The sequence below is a fragment of the Strongylocentrotus purpuratus genome, unplaced genomic scaffold (genome assembly GCF_000002235.5).
Source record: "Strongylocentrotus purpuratus isolate Spur 01 unplaced genomic scaffold, Spur_5.0 spur5_scaffold_7, whole genome shotgun sequence".
Taxonomy (NCBI): Eukaryota; Metazoa; Echinodermata; class Echinoidea; order Camarodonta; family Strongylocentrotidae; genus Strongylocentrotus; species Strongylocentrotus purpuratus.
The window spans coordinates 27,547,938-27,567,746 of NW_022145613.1; the positions used below are offsets into that span (position 1 = coordinate 27,547,938).

Consider the following 19,809-nt stretch of genomic DNA (forward strand, 5'->3'; position numbering starts at 1 on the left):
ATTACCCAAAGATAGAAAATTTGGAACACGTAGAATGCAGCTTGGAACATGTACAATGCAATAATTTGGATATGATTGGAGTGTGTAGGCAAAACAACACAATTACCCAAAGATAGAAATTTTGGTACACGTAGAATGCAGCTTGGAACATATACAATGCAATAACTTAAATAATTGGAGTGTGTAGTCAAAACAATACAATTACCGAAAGATAGAAATTTTGAAACACGTAGAATGCAGCTTGGAACATGTACAATGCAATTACTTGATTGATGCAAACAATGCAACCATGACAAGGATATAAATTTGGGACACGCAAAATGCAGTTTGGAACAGGTTAGATGCAACAACTTATATTGATGCAAGTATGAAGTCACAACAGTACAATACAAATTTAGAAATGCACTAACTTAATTGATGCAAGTATAGATGCAATTAATGTATTCAAAACAATAAAAGTGTAGTGAAATATACATATATTCTCTTGCTTGAATCAGTAGTGCAGATGTGCTGTCATAGCCTAGATAGATATGCATGCACAGCGTGTACGGACAGTACACACGCCGTGTCGGCACAAGCATAATGCATATTCATTAGGGGGCGTCAACATTTCCTTTACGTAGTGACGTGCGCAAACCTCTACAGGTTCCAAAAGATTGCCTACCTACTTTCTAGTTCAGATCGATGCAAGCTGTGGACGTTTAATAGATGTAATTTCATTTTTTATCGGAGACTATAATTGATATCTTACACAGAATTTTTATAGCAATTGAAGAAAGTTTGAACATGGGGTCTTTCTCTTCCAAGATCACCATAGAAAAAGTGAGGAACTGCAATTAGTAATTAGAGAGACGAATGTGCATTAGGAATTCAGGGAAACTGTTTACTGGTAGATAAAGTCAGTATTCTTAAAAACTCTGATTCATGAAGTGGTCCAAGTTGTCTGTTTTCTGTTTTATTTGCAAATAACATCATAGTCTTCGATATGTGGAGGGAAGGCACATTCATTTAGGATGCTCTGACTTATATACATGCATAATGCTCTGGTGACAATTGCTCCAGACTTTATGTTTTCGCGAGACAGAGGATTAGGTATTAGGGTTATGGTTGGAGTTAGGGTTGAGGTTAGGTTTGTGATTGGGTTTTAGGATTAGGGTTAGGCATAGTGTTGGATCCAGGGTGGAAGTTAAGACATCAAACCAGTGGAGGCAAATGACCTCAAAGCGATTTGTCGCCGGAGCGTGGTACAGTACAAGCTTCATGGATGAACTGATGATAAGCCCTGATTGAGTTGATCCCCTCTCTCTCTCTCTGTTTACATTCTCAACATACTGAGATGGAAACAAAATATGGTGTTCAAGTGGTGTTTAAAGAGAAGGTTGAGTTCTTGTAAGAGGTGAAAAATAATTTGTGAGCGTTGTATTATGTATTATGTATTATTTATCATTGTATTATGCAAGTGTAGAAGAATATCAGATAAAAAATGTTCCCTGAAAAGCATGGCTCTTCAACCTTTTCTGATCGATATCACAATGCAATCGCATGACTAGAACTCAATTTCATCTTTAAAGGTGTTCATGATTTCTGGAATGAGTTTACCACATCATAGATGAATGAGCCATTATATGTGTGGAGGTCCTTCATACAGGCACACAATATCATGAGCTGCATTTACACCACAAGCAAAAATGGTTTCTTTTTCTCACACTACTGACAAATACCATACAAAATTACAAATTTTTAAAAAATTGAAAAATCCACAAATTTCACAAATTTGTGAAGTGTAAATGCTTGCCCTCAAAACATTCCGGCTTTTGGTCACATGATTCTCCTTGCTTCTATGCGCTTTGGTCGCTTGTAACTGGTAAAGTGCATTTTAACAAACAGTTGTTATTGTTATTACGATCATGTGGTGTCCGCTCTTCAGTAAATTAATTTGATTGAGGCTATTCCATTTATCGTTCCAGAAAGGGGTGGAGCAATTCTGCTGCCGAGGACGACCAGAACCCCATCCAGCACGAGCCAACCGAGGTCAAGATGTCGAAACCAAAGAGCCAACAGCTCCCTCTACACAAGGTCATCATGGTGGGGAGTGGAGGGGTCGGCAAGTCGGCGCTGACCTTACAGTTCATGTACGATGAGGTAAGAACCTGGCGTTACGGGACATGTCGTCTATTTGGAGCCAGAAGGCAGTAAAGTCATAGAATTTTTACGAAGAGTTAACAGCTTTCTGGCTCCAAAGAGACAATGTTGAAATGTCTATGGGGAAAGTCAACACATACAGTAACAGGTAGGGTCATAGATGTTCTACAAATTCTAGATGGAATCTGAACACTTTCTGTTCAGACTCATATTTACCAAAGTGGGCTAGCCCCACCTATAGTACGGGGTTAGCTGGCCCTGCAAAATAGCAGGGCCAACCCCGCAATTGTGGTGCTAACTCCTGCTAACTCCGCAATTGCTGTGCCAAGCAAGTGAATGAGAACAGAAACGAAAAATAGTCCGGTACTACTCAATGGAGCGTATCGCAGCTGGCCAGATGCGAAGTAACGAGCCCACTGTCCAATCATAACATTCGCGATATCCGGGGCTAACGAATCGCCGTGAGGACAGCGTGAATTTTCTTATTCCGGAATAGGCGCTAGTACGGGACTAAAAATAGCATGTGTGAAAAGCCAAAAAAGTTAGTTCGGGGTTAAGGATAGTACGGGCTAAGCAAAGTACTGGGTTAAGCAAAACCAGTGTGAAAAGAGTATTAGGCTGCGTTTATGCTTGATTTTGAAGGTAGAATGAGCGATCTGAAACGCACATCGTAAACGCTCATCGTAATCGCAGTTCCACGGTGTACTGTTTATGCTCACTTCTCTGGCTCCTCCAGGCAATTCTCCCTGTGTGGCCTTAATTGGCCTAGCAGCTGGATTCGCAAACCTGCACCGTGCATGCTACGTAGACCCACTAGAGGTCAGTGCGTTGACCCTATTTAAACGCGTTTACAAATTGTAAACGCATCTTTTTGTGAGTTTACGATCGGCGATCGTGATCGCCGTTTTTCGGTGATTCTACAAAAGTGAGCATGGACGCAACCGTGTTTTAAACTAAACGCATAACAGATGCCTGATTCTGGCCAGAAAAAGTGAAGCATAAACACGCCCTTAGACTCATAACATCATTTCCTTGACAATTGTTTTGATGTGGAATGTATATGTCCTCTGTAATTTATTCATCAACAACCTGATTAGCATGCAGTTATTATTGATGCTTGAGGTTTGAGGCTTGAGGCTTGTACATGCTGCTTGAATATGAGTTTGGAGAAGGAAATGAGAAGTAATGTAATTACCCATCATAACCACATGTGAAAGTGAAAAAAAAAAATATGCACAACTTGAATTCTATTTAATTGAATTTGCAGTGTACATTCTGCTTTCTTAAATTGTATGCAGGATGTTTAGTTATTCATATCATCTGCACATGGAGTGAATCCGGTAGGAATGTAATCAAATTAATAAATGCATTGTTAAAGTGCCTCATTGCAAATTATTTAATTTGATATAATATATTAGTTGTTGCTAGGTAGGACATACATTAAAGCTTGTCATACCTAACAACTCGGAATGTATGCAATTCACATTCTGACCATTGAAATACAATTATTTGTAACAGGTGAATGAAATGATTTGTAACGAGCCACTTAAACAAAGATATGTGCATTAGATTTGATTACATTACAAACATGGCCCATAATTGCCATGTAGCTGTGCATTTCAATGTGATGTAAATTTGCACATTGTCAGAATATAGATTTGTGCACATCCTTTTTGTGTGTGTCCCGTTCTTTGTCATTCAAACTCACTCAAGAATTGTCAATCGGTGTACACTATCACAATCACACAATCATACAATCATACAATCTGAAACAATTATACATTACTAACAATTCAAGAATTGTCCATTTAATAGTGTACTTTCACAATAACACAATCATACAATCTGTCACAATCACACATTATTAACAATTCAAGAATTGTCCATCAATATATTCTCTTTCACATTAATAAGCAAACAAAGCTTGAGGGTACTCTTTTTATTGGCATTGCATTATGAATTTTAATGAAATTTGGCTTTATTGCTCTATTAAATTACAATTCAAAGTTTGTATTGTTTCTTAAAGTTAAAGAATTTGTGATTCCATTGAATCTAAATACATTAAACATAGGGTTAAAAAAAAAATGGATACTGATTGTTTTGAAGTATCCACTTTAAAAGATAAAGCTTTTAAAAGTTAAAACTTTTAGAAATAAGAAGAAAGTGTCACAAGCATTAAATACTACATCAGGATGTCTTAATTCAAAATCATGGCATGATAGTTTTCTCCTTTCAGAAATAATAACATTTTACATTGCCTAAGTGATTAACTATTTTGACATTACAACCTTATTATTTATGCCTTTCACTGAGCAAGATGCACAAATGATTTTCTAATGGACAGCCTATTCCCAACCACAATCTCATGTTAGTATAATTTGATTTCTAGTAATAAAATTGTCCTGTGTTAGCGCTTCAATTGAATGACAAGACCTTGGGCTTGTTGAATTAATAAGGGTACAGACCTGCGTGTGTGTGTGTGTGTGTGCGTGTGTGTGTGTGTGTGTGTGTGAGTTATTGTTGCATGGGTTGGAGGGGTGGAGGGGGGGGGGGGAAGCATACAGGCAAAATGTGAAAATGAAAGGAGTTCTTGGTGTACATTATTGTTAATATCTCTTATTTGTAGTGATCATGTTCAATTTGGTAACTAAACTTTTTTCCCTTTTTTTATGATTAGGGCAAGCAAATTTATGTTGATCTTGTGGTGCAAAGGTGCAGTTAAAATCAGTATATTATTTTCTTATGCCATGGGAGCCCTTTATACATGTAGATGTTCTATGAATTGAGTGGAAGTTAAATTGTATATTTCTATGGGGCAATATATATTTTTACAAATAACCCAAGTGTTATGAAGTGATTAAGTTTACTTAAAATCCTAGGCACGCGAACACTATATCGCGCCTTTGGATGTTTTTGAAACAGATATATGGCGCCATACAAATGCTATGAATCATCATCATCATCGTAAGGCTTTCCAGAGCCACATTAACATGAATAAAGGACAGGTGTAGTTAGGTCTGCATGTGGCGTATGTAGCATACTGTACTGACGACAATGCGAGTCCCCTACCCATCCCCCACCCCTCCCCCTCCTCCACAATCACAGACCCATCCTTTTTCCATTGTTCACACAACGGTGAACGATTGTGTCGAGTATGAGGCTCGTGGGGGTGATGTAATAAGACAAGATACATAGTTACCCCAAAAGAGAAAATGACACATATTTACGAAACTGAAATTAATATGTTTATGGTCACAGATGCATTTGTTTAACCATCTCACCCTCCTCCCCCACCCTCCCATTGACTTACCTTATTTCCATTTTTCACACACCAGTAAACATTCTTTTCTTTTACTGGAGTATGATAATGATAAACGGTAATTGGATGAGATAAGTGCTGTACATATGTACACAGAAGCACACACATATATACATGGATATATATATATGTGTAGGGTACCGTACTGAATTTATGTTAACATGTATGGTGACAGATGTGTATTTTGTTCCCCTTCCCTCCTCACCCCCCCCCCCCCCCCCCCTCCCCCTCATCTATCCACCCTATTTCCTTTGTCCACACTCCAGTAAACATTGTAGTGTGGTGTGATGGTACTGAATAGACAGGATATTACGTAAGTAGGATACTGAAATTTGTTTATGGTCACAGGTGCACATCCCCCTCACCCCCTGCCCCCTCCCTCTCCCCCCCCCCCCCCTCCCTTTTCCCATTGACCCATCCTATTTCCTCAGTTCACACACCAGTAAACATTGTGTTGCGGAGTGTGATGTAATGAAACGAGATAGGCAGCTAGATTATGTAAAGCCCTAATGACTCATCACACCCGCGAGGGGATTATGAAGCGACTCGCTTGCTGCAGGGGGTTAACCAGCCTTTTGAAATGGAAACTGCACCTGTACCTAAAACATGCATGTATTGAGATGAAAATAATATTAAGTTTTGGTCATGGAAACATTTCTACAGAAACTGTTTGGAGGTCACACTTAATCGTATATAAGTTTATGAGGAATTCTTGTATCGAGTGTAGCAGCACTCATCACACTTGGTGTGAGATTAATAGGCAAGGGGTTATCTTGTCTTATGAACAAAAGACATTCTTAATCATGTATTATTGATTGGAAATTCTTGTAATAGTGGCACTCATCATGTGATGCTTCACTTGCTGCACAGGGTTAAAAAGTCTTTCGAAACACAGAAAGCACCTGATAAATTGCATTTCAATTTTAATTCTGGAATTTCATTATTCCCATGAAGGGCCCTTTTACAGTAAAGAAAATCTTGATTTCATTCAAAATGTGAAAATAAATATATATATTTTTTAAACCCACATACATATATGACAATACAGTCAAACCTGTCTATAGCGACTACCCAAGGGAAGCACAAAAAGTGGCCTTTGCAGACAGGTGGTCTTTGTAGACAGGTTCCACTAGTACATGATTCAATGAGAAACCATTTTCAAGGGAAACGACAAATGTGGCCTTTGTAGACAGGTGGTCACTAAAGCAGGTTTGACTGTATAAGAATGTAAGACATTACAGTATATTTTATGTACACGCGCAATTTTTCAAAAAGGGGGTGGGGCACAGAAAAACAATATTATTACTGCACATTGTTGACTCAAGTTGGATACTAGTGATATCCCATGGAAGAGACTTGTGCTGTTGTGCATTATTGATGCCTAATGAATCATGCACGGCATGTCCAGAACTCTTGCTGTGCTTTTTCTATGCAAGTGTTGACGATGGGGAAGAGTAAGTGAGAAAGAGAGAGAGAGAGAGAGAGAGAGAGAGAGAGAAAGAGACAGAGAAAGAGACAGGAGAGGGGGGGGGGGGGGTAGGGTCCGGTGGGGAGGGGCTATGGAGTGAGAAGTACATGGAGTTCTCTATTGATCTAAGAGATGATACAAGTAGGCACCTGTTTAAAGGTGAAGTCGTAATTAATGGAAGGTTGAAAAGTCCGGACAAAAATAGTGTGCATGCCTTTTAAAAATGTGAATATGGATGAGCTAGTAACATCCGTTGTTGTTCAATACTGACTTATAGATGGTCAAAAAAATCAGGATAGGAATATGGAATACAATATGTACATGTACATAGGCGTATGGGCACATTTTTTTAAGAGGAGGGGGGGGGGGGCTTGTTGCTTACTTGAATAATAACAAAATAAAATAAAAATGGTGAGAATGATCTTTTGTCATCAAAATATAATATTTTTACACTTTTGTGCGGATGGTTTACAAGTAGAATATGTTAGTGATCAATTACTATAATTCTTGACAGGATAGACAGAAATAGAAAACATGTCTGTTGGTGTTTGAACCCGACTATGAAAATGTTGTTTTGATGCTCAGGGAAAAAAATACATGGGGGCTCGGGGCGAAGTTACCCCCGTAATGGCAAAAAAGAGCCCCCGAAAATCATCAAAGAGCCCCCATGCTGATTTATGGAAAGTCATAACATGAGGGTAAAAACAGTGCATTCCCCAACTCCTCAACCAACGTGAATATGGATGAACCAACAAGATTGACAATAATCAATAATGATGTAAAAATTAATGTATGGTCAGAAAGTTCATGCAAGAATATGCTTGCCGTTGGCCAATACTTGTTTAAAACATGAATGTAGATTGGCAAACATGTCTGGGGGTAATCAATGCTGATTTATAAATGTTATAGATGGGCAAACTTCCCTTTTTAACATACTGAATTTGAATTATGAAAGAAACTACATGAAAGCATGCCCCTGTACAATACATGTACCGTATGTACAATTTAGTTTCAAGGAAAGGCATTTTAGAGATTCCAACAGATATGAAAAAACGTCAAGAACTATTGATCTGTGAAGTGTACAGTATATTTTACAACACTGACTGTAGTGCAATCAATTTTGATTGGAGAATAGTGATGAGTAAGGCCAGGTTGTATGAAAACGAATGATGTGATGTGATAATGATTGCTGCAGGAATGCATTACTGAAGCTGATTGCACCAGGAATGCCCTTGATAAGTTTCATGCCAGTGTAAAGGTTCATTTAGACATGGCGCGGGAAACCGCCTTTAAAAAATGCTGCGGCAAAATGAAATTAAGTAAAGCTTAATGTGCATCACCAAATTTGTATTACAGTAATAGATGATAGAGAAGGTGTAGGACTAGGAGGCTTTGTTGCAGAAAGGTTATTTTTCTCTAATATGTTTGTCATACATTTACATATAAAGTGGTTCTATTTTTCTGTTCAGGGTTTTTATTTAAGCAGGGTTATGATGTCTTGTCTGAGTGGGGCTTGAAGATGGAGAGAGTACAATCCAACAGGGGATTCAATCATTCAGAGTATTTGCCTCCGCAGCTAGGAGAAGTGACGTCCATGACTCCTCCACTGCTCTATCCATTCACACGGAGAGCTGGATGGAGTGGGAGAGAGGTGGAGAATAGAAGGAGAGAGATAGAGTGGAGAGGGAAGACAAAATCTGAATGTATGGAGGGAGGGAGGAAGGGAGGAATAGAGGGAGGGAAAGAGATCTTTTGAGAGTGAAGAGAGAAGCTTCTGAATTGTGAAACATTAATTTTTATAGCATACCGCAACACAGAGCACAATTCGTGCACTACATCTATACAAAATTTACTTGTTCTAAGCCATTTTTTTAAAGGTAGCTAAGCTGCTGTGTGGAGTCTGTGGACGTAGTTTGAGGGTAATTCTAACTTAACCATACAAATTCTGATATTTTTGCTCACCGAAACCCTAGAGACCTACCAAGGGAATTGTTTTCATTTTTAAAAATTTGATCAGAGAATGCTACTGTCCAGTGATGCAACGATCTCTTGAGGCCCGGTTAAAACGGCTTCTTCTAAAGGCTCGCACGTACTCATCCGTACGTAGGCATCTCAAGGAGGAATAAATAATCTTCACATGGAAATATGATCTGAGCTCTTTTCAAAATGAATTCTTGCAGACTGTTTTCCCCCTCCCTGAAGATCGTGATGTCAGCGCTCTCGCCGACCCTCAATTGATTTCCGCAGGTCGTTGAGAGGGTTGCCGGATGAGGAACCATGTGCAAAGTCACACACTCTTTCATGGCGTCAGATAGAAGAAAGACATCGTTAACTCACTTGAAACTGTTTCATTTTCATTTGATGTGCAGTCCAATAGGCTTAATCCCATTTTGTCTCAGATTCAGCCTTTAATTGGTTAAACTTTGCTATATATTCCGTGTTGACAAATTTGTAAAAGAATAAAAGATTTGTACAATCTTTATACATGTTTGATGTCTTCTTGTTATTTTGAGTACCGGGAGTTTGAAGTCATCATCCCATTTTGAAAATATCTATGTCAATTTTGAGTGTAAATCAAATATTTTATCGGATTCATTCATGATGTTAGATATTGTGTTAATGATGCATGTTTTGATTGGTGTTGCTTTCAACATAAACTCAGGAAATGGTGGGCATTTCATAACATATTGATATGGTTGAGTTCTGTACGCAGAAACAACACCATTTTCCTTTTTGTTCGCTCTTCACTTTTGACCCACTCTTTACTCAGTTTGTTGAAGACTTCAAAACATGGAAAACATACAGTTACAGCAAGAAAGTTACAAAAGAAAGGAACAAGAAAAACCCTCACTATTCCAATACTTTAAGTATAAATGAACATCAGTATTTTTCAGAAGACACCATGTGCATACTGATATGGTCATTTTCTGTTGCCGACTCTAAGTTCTAACGATTCCCTCCTATTTTTCTCTCCCCCTCAGTTTGTCGAAGACTACGAACCGACGAAAGCAGACAGTTACCGTAAGAAAGTCACTGTAGACGGCGAAGAGGTTCAAATAGATATTCTAGACACGGCGGGCCAGGAGGATTATGCTGCAATAAGGGATAACTACTTCAGATCGGGAGAAGGATTTCTATGTGTCTTCAGTATAACAGAGCAAGAATCGTTTGCTACAACAACAGAATTCAGGTATTTAAACACATTGACATTATGTTACAGATGCAATTCTTATTCCTGTCAGGTTTTTTGGTATTTCGTTATTTTGTGCCTTTAACATAAATCACTGGTAGTAAAAGTGTTATGCTAGGCGCATACTACATGATGAATAATATAAATTTAGAATAGAAGTATAGGACTTAGGTACTTCCTTTAAATATTGCATGATTCTGATTCTGAATATAGCTATAGAAAATGATAGTCGAGCTTCCAGGTAGTTTGAAAAGCATTTGATTACATGATGCTTTCTGTACACTTATATTTGAATGAAATCTAATTCTGTTAGGGTTACAAAATACATGAAGTATTGAATTAAATTTCATGTCCTTCCGAAAACAATTGTAAAATGTTTGTTAAATGTAATTAGATGTTTCATATTACAATAATTGATAGCAAAAGATCTGCATGTCAATTCTACACATATGTATATTGCATGATTCAGAATATAGATAGCTATATAGAAAATGATAGTTGAGTCTCGAGGTAGTTGAAAAGCATTTGATACACATATGTATTCAATTGATTATTTTTTCTTTTAAATAAAATACACAGTTAATACATTTTATGCTAGATATTTCTCATTACAGATCCCCATAGCGTTTTACATTTTGCATCACCAGCACAGTGCATTATGGAACACAATCATGCACTGTGCATGGTGTTGGAGTTATTACACATTAGGTTCCTAATTGGCACTTTACTGCTGCTCATCATACCTTTGTCATTAGATGTAAAGCTCACCACTAGATGTGAAAAAACTCTATAGTAATTCCCCCATCTCCTGTCGATTAAATATTAACCAGTCATGAAATGGGAAATTGATATGAATATACTTTCCAATTTATCTCCATTCCCAGTTCCCCCTGTCCACTTCATGAATTATCCACAATCATTTTTCTGTGGCTTATCAATAACCGACCCATCCCTTGTTTATTAGTGGGACAGTCCTTACTATAGTCTAGTCCTATACTGAAATATGTTGTTACACTATAGTATACAGTAGATGCCTGTAGGATATACTTGTAGTTTCTCATTTTTTCCCAGTCCAAGGAAAATTTCACTGTAAAACATGAACTGACCATCTCCATTTATCTCATTTCCTATCTGTTAAAGAAGTAGACTATGCTTAAATATGAAATCAATCCAAATACACAAGGGCTCGGGGCAAAATAGCCCCCGAACTGCCCAAAAGAGCCCCCGAAAATCAGAAGAGAGCCCCTGTAAATTTGCATAGAGTTCAATGCAAATTTTTTTTTAGAGTGTTATTTTCATGCAGGCAAGCTTGAAAAGAAGCCCCCGAAAAATAAGTATTAATTTTTTCCCAGTGTATCTTTAAAAAGAACAATTCATCATTGAGTAACAACAAGTGATATCATTCTTACATTACTGTTTTGCATTGGCGTATTGCAATAAATGTAAACTCTATAATAATTACTCCAATACTAAAGGTTGAACCATTCCTTTAAAGTGGGTTTTCCCTCTCAGATTTCATATGGCTGTACGGTGTCTTTCATCGGTGTATCGAGTGGAGATAGAACTGGGCGTGATGAGATTAATTAATGGTCTTATCCGCAGTAAATGTCCCCTAAAGCTCTGGGGTAGCGGCCATCCCTTTTGATTGCATCGCATCAGCTAGGTTATCAACAATAGCAAAGATTTTGTTTTCATTAAAGGATTATAGGGGACTGAGAAGACTAAGCACAAAAAAGTATATGAATGGAATCTGTTTAATAGAGTCCTATGGTTTTCAATTCTAGAAAAATTAATGATTAGCTGATTGGTGCGTTTGCTTGGATGAAACAAACATGGAAGGGATTTTCCTAGAAATTTGTTCCTGTGGATATCGTCTCCGATCTCATTTAATTACTGCTACACAACACGTAGCTTATTTCAAGGGATTGAATTCATGCAAATGCATGGGGAATTTTTTGTATCAAGTTGCAGGGAATTACCTATAGAGGCCCCATTAATATTGCAGGAAAACCAATATGAAAAGCCATCATTATTTTGAACTACTACTACCACTTTAATACACAACTGGAAAACCCATGAAAATGGTTGGTGTTAGCTTATTCTGTGTTTTTAGTGATTTTTTTTTAGTGAAACATGAATTTGGACTAATACTAGCTATACTGTAAACGTGATATTTATAGATCATGACAGCTGTTATTGGAATAGATTTGAATTAACAAGCCTAGTTTTGATTGAACATCCTGGATTTCTCTTTGAAAATTCTTGAAGTAGTGCCACCCTCTCCCCATTACAGGCATGCCATCTTGATGTGGATGCCTCCTCCTCTAATTGTAGAGTTCACACTTGACCTAAATCCCTAAATCCGGTTTTTAAAAACACACGGAAGTGTCAGTGTGAACATGCCCGGGAAAGGCCAATATGTATGTAAATCGTGTGGATCCGCTTCTCCATGCATACTGTCCTAATTAAAGGGTGTTTATGGAGTATTCCCGCATTGATACAAGGAGATGATGAAAGGTAAACGAGCCTCCCATCAGGAAGACATTTCACTCCCAATCAATATCATCATTTTACATCCAACCCCAGAGACAGGAAAATAGATTTTCATTTTTGGGGTATTAAATATTGATCCCGGCGGTGTAAGAGCCGTAATGACAGAAACTTGTATTACATTCTAATTGATCTATAATGATTGATTTGGTATCAATCTTGCTTTGGATGAGTTTTCTCTTTCAGCTTTTATCACATCTCTCTCTCTCTGTCTATCTGTCTCTCTCTTCTCTCTCTCGTCCTCTTTCTCTCCATTGAATTGAAAGAGATCCTCTATTTCTAGGTGGATAAAAGACTCTCTCTCTCTCTCTCTCTCTATCTCTTCCTCTCTCTCACACACACAGTCATAGCATCAATCTGTGTAGGCTACTATTAATCTTTTAATAGCATTTCTTCTCTCTCACTTGTCCTGGTATATAATGTATATTTAAAAATTATTTGATTAATGTGTTCTGTTTATTGCTGCTCGATACTGTGACTAGCATCTTAACCTACATTCAGAATTATTTTCTAGATGATTTCATACAGGTTCCACTCCAAGAACTATGGGGTTTAAAATTTCTTTTTAACATAACATGGGTCGCTGTATTAAAGAGAAGGTTGAGTTCTGGGAAGAGATGAAAACTTGTTTGTAAGCGTTATCATTGTTATTATGCAAGTGTGGAAGAACATCGGATAAAAAATGTTCCCTGAAAAGCATGGCTCTTCAAAGGCCTTAATATTCTAAATATGGCATTTAACAGCATAAAAATCTGTCCCGATTTTTATGACACATGTTCGTGTAGTCCCATTTAGATATTTCTGTGTATAGTGCTTGTAACTTTACCAAGACTGGGCAAAATTTTGTATCAATTTGATGATTCCAGAACCTTGCAATGTGTATATGCTAGATGATCAACCCTTTCTGATCGATTCCACACCGTTTCTTTCACACTGCAATCACATGACCAGAACTCAACTTTATCTTTTAAGTTTATGACGAGTTGGCAACTATTCGCTCTGAAAAGCATCTTAAAGCTTATCTGTACTAGTTTATAGGAGGGATTAGACCACACTGCAAGGTCACTGGACAAGTGGTTATCTCATCAACTCAGCTCTCAATTAACATAAGAAAAAGAGGATCATGGGGGACCAATGGTCACCGATTAGGCATTGTTTTCTATATAGAGGGAACAAGTAGCTACCAGTAGGACAGTGTGGCTTTAAACTATGCGTGTCATTTATCCTCCGTTATCCAACCTGTTCCGTGCTTTGCTTTGCCTTGATTTCTCCAGGGAGCAGATTCTTCGAGTGAAGCACGATAAAACAGACGACCAGATCCCCTTCTTACTGGTGGGCAACAAATCAGACTTGGCAGACAAGCGGCAAGTGAGCGAGGAGGAAGCATCAGAAAGAGCAAAGACATGGAACGTACCCTACGTAGAAACGTCAGCCAAGACAAGAGAAAACGTGGATAAAGTAAGAACAGAGTGCAACAGCTATTAGTATTATTAAGAGATGATCCAACAAAACATTCTTACTTGGTAGGATTCCTCCATAAGACGTGAAGGTGTTTAAACTGGAAGTGTGTCGTGATGTGCGGCCACCAACTTAAGGTGCTTGTTTTAAGTTGGTTTTAAGTGCAGATTTAAAAACATTTAAGGAAGGTTGGGCTACAATAAGGGAGAAAGACTGTTCCAGTCCTTTACTGTTCTTGGGAAGAATGAGTATCCATTCTGGTTGAATTTGCTCTGGGTTTAGTTTTGTAAAAGACATGGTTAGGGTTAGGTTTGCAATAAGGTTTTATGTTAGATTTAGGGTTAGGGCTAGGCTTTGTGTTTTAGATCCATTAGTTGTTCATCATGGACTGATTGGGATTTGCAAAAAATACAGTGGTGTAGTGTTTCATAGATTGGATTTCTGGATTTCTGCTCCGAGTTCGAGAAAATGCAAAAAAATATATTAAAGAAATAATGATACTCCGAACACGTCAAAATTGTGTTTCACATTTGATTTCTTGAATCAGTAGCTCCTGGGTTCCAATCTCTGGCCCAATACTTTTCTGCCCTGTAAACAAGGCATTTTATCTCTTTGTATCTCTTTAGCTGGATGTAGTAAATGGGTACTGTAAACGCTGTTATTTTCGCGTGATTAATTTTTTGCACTGAGCGACCCCAAAACATATTTGCTGGTTCTTAAATTCGCGTTGAACGCAATTCAGCCCATTCAAAACATGTGTTACAATTAATGCTTATATTTATGCGAGTTCTAAAATTCACGCTTGCCAATCTTAGCGAGAAATCCGCAAAAATTAATACATGTATACCCCGAATATTTCTAATTTTACAGTATCTGGTTTAATAAACTTTCTTCTCTAACGTTGAGCGAAATGGATCGTCTGAAAGCCGGGGGAAAATTTCGAAAGTGAAGAGAAATATATTCAATAACTCATACCCCCTCTATACCCGAAGAAGTTAAGAGCTAAAGTGAGCTTCAGCGAGGCATACTTTCAGCTGGATTCTAATCATATTATCGATAATGAAATTCATCTGTTTCGAATGCTCTAATGAAATAATGAGACTAACTGGAGGGCACTCATTAACCAATTGGCAGCGTTGGGGCTTCGGGTGATGGCAAATTATGGTATTGCTAATTGAGAGTGTGGAAATAGATTTTTTTTCTCTGATTGGAATAATTCTTTGGCTGTCGGGATAGTTTTGATTGCCAAATTAAAGTCACCTGGCAATGTAGTATTTAGGAAACATGAAGTAAATATAGATACGCAGGTAGTTTATTTTTGGTTTAAAACCTTCCCTAACAATAAAATATAATGATTTTTTAACTGTAAAAGTGGGAGTTCGGTTATCATCCATGTTTTGTTACAGCAAAACTATAATTCTCTTAAAATCACACAATATACTGTAGGATTAACTTTAAAAGTTTAAATTTTGCATACAAAAAAAATCACATGCGAGCATTGTGGTATTATATTTCAATTTATAAAAAAAGGAAAAGCAGGAATACTTGCTCATATACATGTAGACCTTATTTACTGCATCCTTATGAAATGGCATAGAAAATTATGAAAATATATGTATCATCATGTATCTTTAAAATTAGGCCTACAAAACATAGTTAAAACATGAATAGCTCCCTTTGCTTTCTGATAAATAAACCTTTACAGAAGATGACAGGTTCATTTTTTGAAAATATGACATACTATTGATTGTTACTTTTCTTTGTTTTCTTTCTCTTTTCTGCTTCTAGGTCTTCTATGATTTGATGAGGAAAATCCGGGACCAAAAGGCGCTGGAGACACAAAAGCAGAACGGCAAGAAGGGCAAGAATAAAACGTCAGAGGGCAGACGAAAGAGAAAATGTATCATATTGTGAGGAAGAGAGGGAGGGGGCGAGGGAGGGAGGTAGACAGTCGGATTAACCAGACCATTTTTGTAATGGTCTATTTATTTCGCCTCTTTTTTATATAATATACATTGATATGATGTAAAATGCAAACGTAGGAGCCAGTCTATTTCACAGGCATTGCAAAGTTTCTATTGTGTTGTAGTAAGGACTCGTTCCCATATGACTCTGTAAACTGCCGTGACAAAATAAAAAAAACTACCCAGTATTTTGTGAATGGATGGCGATGGGGTATAACAAAAAAGTGACTTCATGCAACTAAAAGCCCCTAAGTGTACTCACATATTGATGTGATATAAGATACTTTAATATCTCGTTGTATTTTGCTACATTGGTTTTCTTTGTTTTGAGGTTGTTACACGTCACATAGGAACGAAGACTTGAGAGTTGTTTGGAATCGTCTGCAGGGTTTAGCACCTCACGATTCCTTGCAGACTTGGTGTTCTTTCTGATCAGAGGGCATGTCTTGCTGCAACGACATCACTTAACAGAGATACCATGCAGAGGAAATGAAATGAACAGTCTTTGCGTAAAAAGCTGGGGGGTGTTTCACGAAGATCCTTAGTTGAACTTATCTCTAAGTTGGACTTAACATTTATGGAAAGCCATTACCATCTATGGAAATATTTTGTAAAAGTTATGTTTAAAAGGCATAGAATGTTGATTCAAATCTTTCATATTTTCTATTATCAAGGAGATTTCATGTTCTTGATGTGGAATTTATAAAAAGTCTAAAATACTTGAATTTTCGCTTTTGAATATATTTTATTTTAAGGCTACAAATGGCTCTCCATAATTTTTAAGTCAAACTTAGAGTGAAGTTCAACTCAGGATCTTTGTAAAACACCCCCCTGGTTGTTCAGAACGAATTGGTTGATGGACAAAGCTCAGCAGAAACAAGAAAAGTAGTCTTGTCTGTAATCTGTATTAAAGAATAGTTGGTCACTGTGGCAGACTTTGGCTGTATTTCTCAGCCTCTGGTCAAGGAAGTTTACATTTTACCTCTTTGTCCTCTTTGGATTGAAATGCAAGACTAACATATCGTTTCTAGAGTCTATTTACGTACACATTGTATGTGTGACAAAATTGAGCTGTGGTGGGTCATCGTTTGTCCCATAAGTTGACCTAAGCAGAGAAGGAGTTAATGTTAAACCATACAAAGATACCCAAATTGCCATTTGACAGAAAACATATTCAGATTTATGGATATTTCTTTCCTGGGGACCTGCTGACAAGGTATTCCATTAACCTGATATTAATGAATGAACTACAATACTTGGAATCCAGTCGGCATACCGGTGCATTACTTGTTGCTATATTGGGCAAGCTTCAGGCAAGCTTTCAGGGTGTCAAGAACAACCTTTCATTAAAAAGTATGCGTACAATTTGAATATGGAAAACGGTCTGTGCCTCAGAAACTCCATTTTATTTGGATCTTACATTCTGTTCTGGGCTTTAATTTAAAAGTAAGACACTTATTCCTACCACGAAAAGAAACATCCATCGTGCCTGTGATATAGACTGTTTTAGTATATACATCAGGGTATATTCACAGCAATCACCAACCGTAAAAGCAGAAACTTTTATGTTCATGAAATGTTTGCGTACTAACTTCGTGGGTGGTTCAGATTCACAAAAGTTTCATGCCGCAAACTGATTGAATCACATGTACACAATATTAAGTTTTTGCAATTCACAGATGTTTCATGCCTTGAAAATGGCCTCCTTAATAGGCCTTAACAATTTGCAAAAGCTTAATGTTGTGAAAGTTTCTGGTTTACAATAGCTTTTCCCATGTGGATATCTAATTGTCAAGTAATGCATCTTTCAAAAGCATTTGTCTTCGTTCAAATTAACGTTCAAATTAACATGGTTGCGGTATATTAAAGTTTGATTGCATATCCTTATGTTACAGGCACACATAATGAAGTATACTTGATTTGTTTTTATACTTTAACAAGAGATAACATCATCAAGTTCAAGTCATGATTATTACATCATTTTTTCAAAAAAACATTTTCAGTAAATAGAACTTTGACATGTGATTAATAACCAGAGAGCTGTGAATACACTTTAATGTAACTTTTCTAACATAATCATTTATTCATATGATACTAACGAGAATGGAAATCTAAGGAAAATTATATACTGACAATTATTATATTCAATGTATGTAAATAATATAAATAGTTGAAATAGATCCTGAATATGTGGGTGTTGCATATATGTGCGAAACCCATCAAGCACTTTGGGGGAAGTCATGGTATGATGATGGCCTATGGCCTTTCTCTATCTTCTATTCATGCATTTTTGTGTCTTGTTAATGTTTATAAGAATGGTAAAGTTGACCTTTTTCATCATGTTTCGATGTAGTGTTCCGATTTCCAGGTCCGTACCAACATATTAGAGTTTATGAAGAAGAAATTGCCTGTAATGAATTTTCACCATGGAGTAGAATGGTGAATAATATGCAGCATAAGCACATTAGCATTGCTGCATACCAATTGTCATGAGCAATACAAGATTTTAAGTATGTGGGACCTGTGTAGTATAGTACGCTCCCATAGACTTTCATTGGTAGTTAGTGGTTTTCACTCATTCTATGACACCCTTAGAATCAGCCTAGGCTAGTATGCTTTTGTCTGGTAGTATAGATTACCCAAGTGTGACGTCATACTGGCCAAGTTGTCATGGTTACTGGTTCCAAACAATTTTGTGTTAAACAGTGGTGTTGTGATAACACTCCAGCCCAAAACAATGAATTTGCCCTGCTTCAGCCCATTGCTTGAACGTACGGTTTCATGCCGAACCTCATGCCGCAGGCTCTGCTGTTAAGAACCAGTATCCTGGACGACGAATGAATATGACGTTAGCACTTCGGTACTCCATTGGTCTGTAATGGTTTGTGTGCATACAACTAGAATACATTTTTTTGAGAGGTTTCTCATGGAATTTCTCAAATCAGAGAGTGCAAAACTAGATAATTTATTACTCACAAATTGTCACCATGCAATAGTTTTTTGTGCCTGTCTGGCAAATGTCATCACTTGTTTCTATACAGTAGTTAGCTGCATCAGGGCTTAGATTAGGAGAAAGAAGGATATGGGTAAAAGAGTGTTTTATGTAGTCATGGATTGATTGCCAATCTCCTAATATATCTTGATGGCACGTATCAAGAAGATAAAGCTCACAGATTGTTGCCTCGGTGCGAACCAGGCCATGTTTTGAGGTGTTGTTTTCTGCACACAAGCAAATGGAACATACATGTACATTTATAACTAGCAGGAAAGTTTGCATCGATCTTAACCCTTCGCCTACCGGAACCAAGTGGTCCCTGTGTTAAGCCTATGGGAATGAAAGAATTCAGTAGCCTGTGGGTTAAAAACGCTGGTTTATTGAGCACCATGCAGAAGGGCATAGTAGACACATGAAGACGCGTAGCTGAAGGGTGGTATTCATGTTAGGGCAAGAAGCACTGTGTTTATGTCTTATTTCACTACACACCATGTTTTTCTTACCTGTAATGTCTACCTACTTCAATTTCAATTTCAATTTATTTATGTTTTCAACGAAACATTACAAATCAATTATAAACATTTACAACAAAATAGAAATACATATTCGAAACAGAGGAGTCCACTGAGAAGCAATGCTTGTACAAGTGTGAACACCTCAAATGATACTTAGGAATAATGAGTAATTATGTATGTACACTCTGAGGAGAACCGATTGCTCTCT

General features: G+C 37.4%; 1 protein-coding gene across 1 annotated transcript; it reads left to right on the top strand.

The window, feature by feature from the left end:
• The first annotated feature begins 1,941 nt into the window (after positions 1 to 1,941).
• On the top strand, positions 1,942 to 16,600 carry LOC578571 (ras-related protein Ral-A). Its single transcript, XM_030974923.1, has 4 exons — positions 1,942 to 2,142; positions 9,911 to 10,119; positions 13,944 to 14,127; positions 15,916 to 16,600. The coding sequence occupies exons 1-4, from the start codon at positions 2,038 to 2,040 to the stop codon at positions 16,039 to 16,041; spliced, it is 624 nt and encodes a 207-aa protein (XP_030830783.1). The 5' UTR covers positions 1,942 to 2,037; the 3' UTR covers positions 16,042 to 16,600.
• The last annotated feature ends 3,209 nt before the right edge of the window (positions 16,601 to 19,809 follow it).

Bases quoted from the DNA above. Each gene is read 5' to 3' on its own strand.
- LOC578571 (XM_030974923.1), top strand. From the start codon at position 2,038: ATGTCGAAACCAAAGAGCCAACAGCTCCCTCTACACAAGGTCATCATG. The intron at 2,143-9,910 runs GTAAGAACCTGG...TCTCCCCCTCAG, and splicing joins TACAGTTCATGTACGATGAG to TTTGTCGAAGACTACGAACC. The intron at 10,120-13,943 runs GTATTTAAACAC...TGATTTCTCCAG, and splicing joins GCTACAACAACAGAATTCAG to GGAGCAGATTCTTCGAGTGA.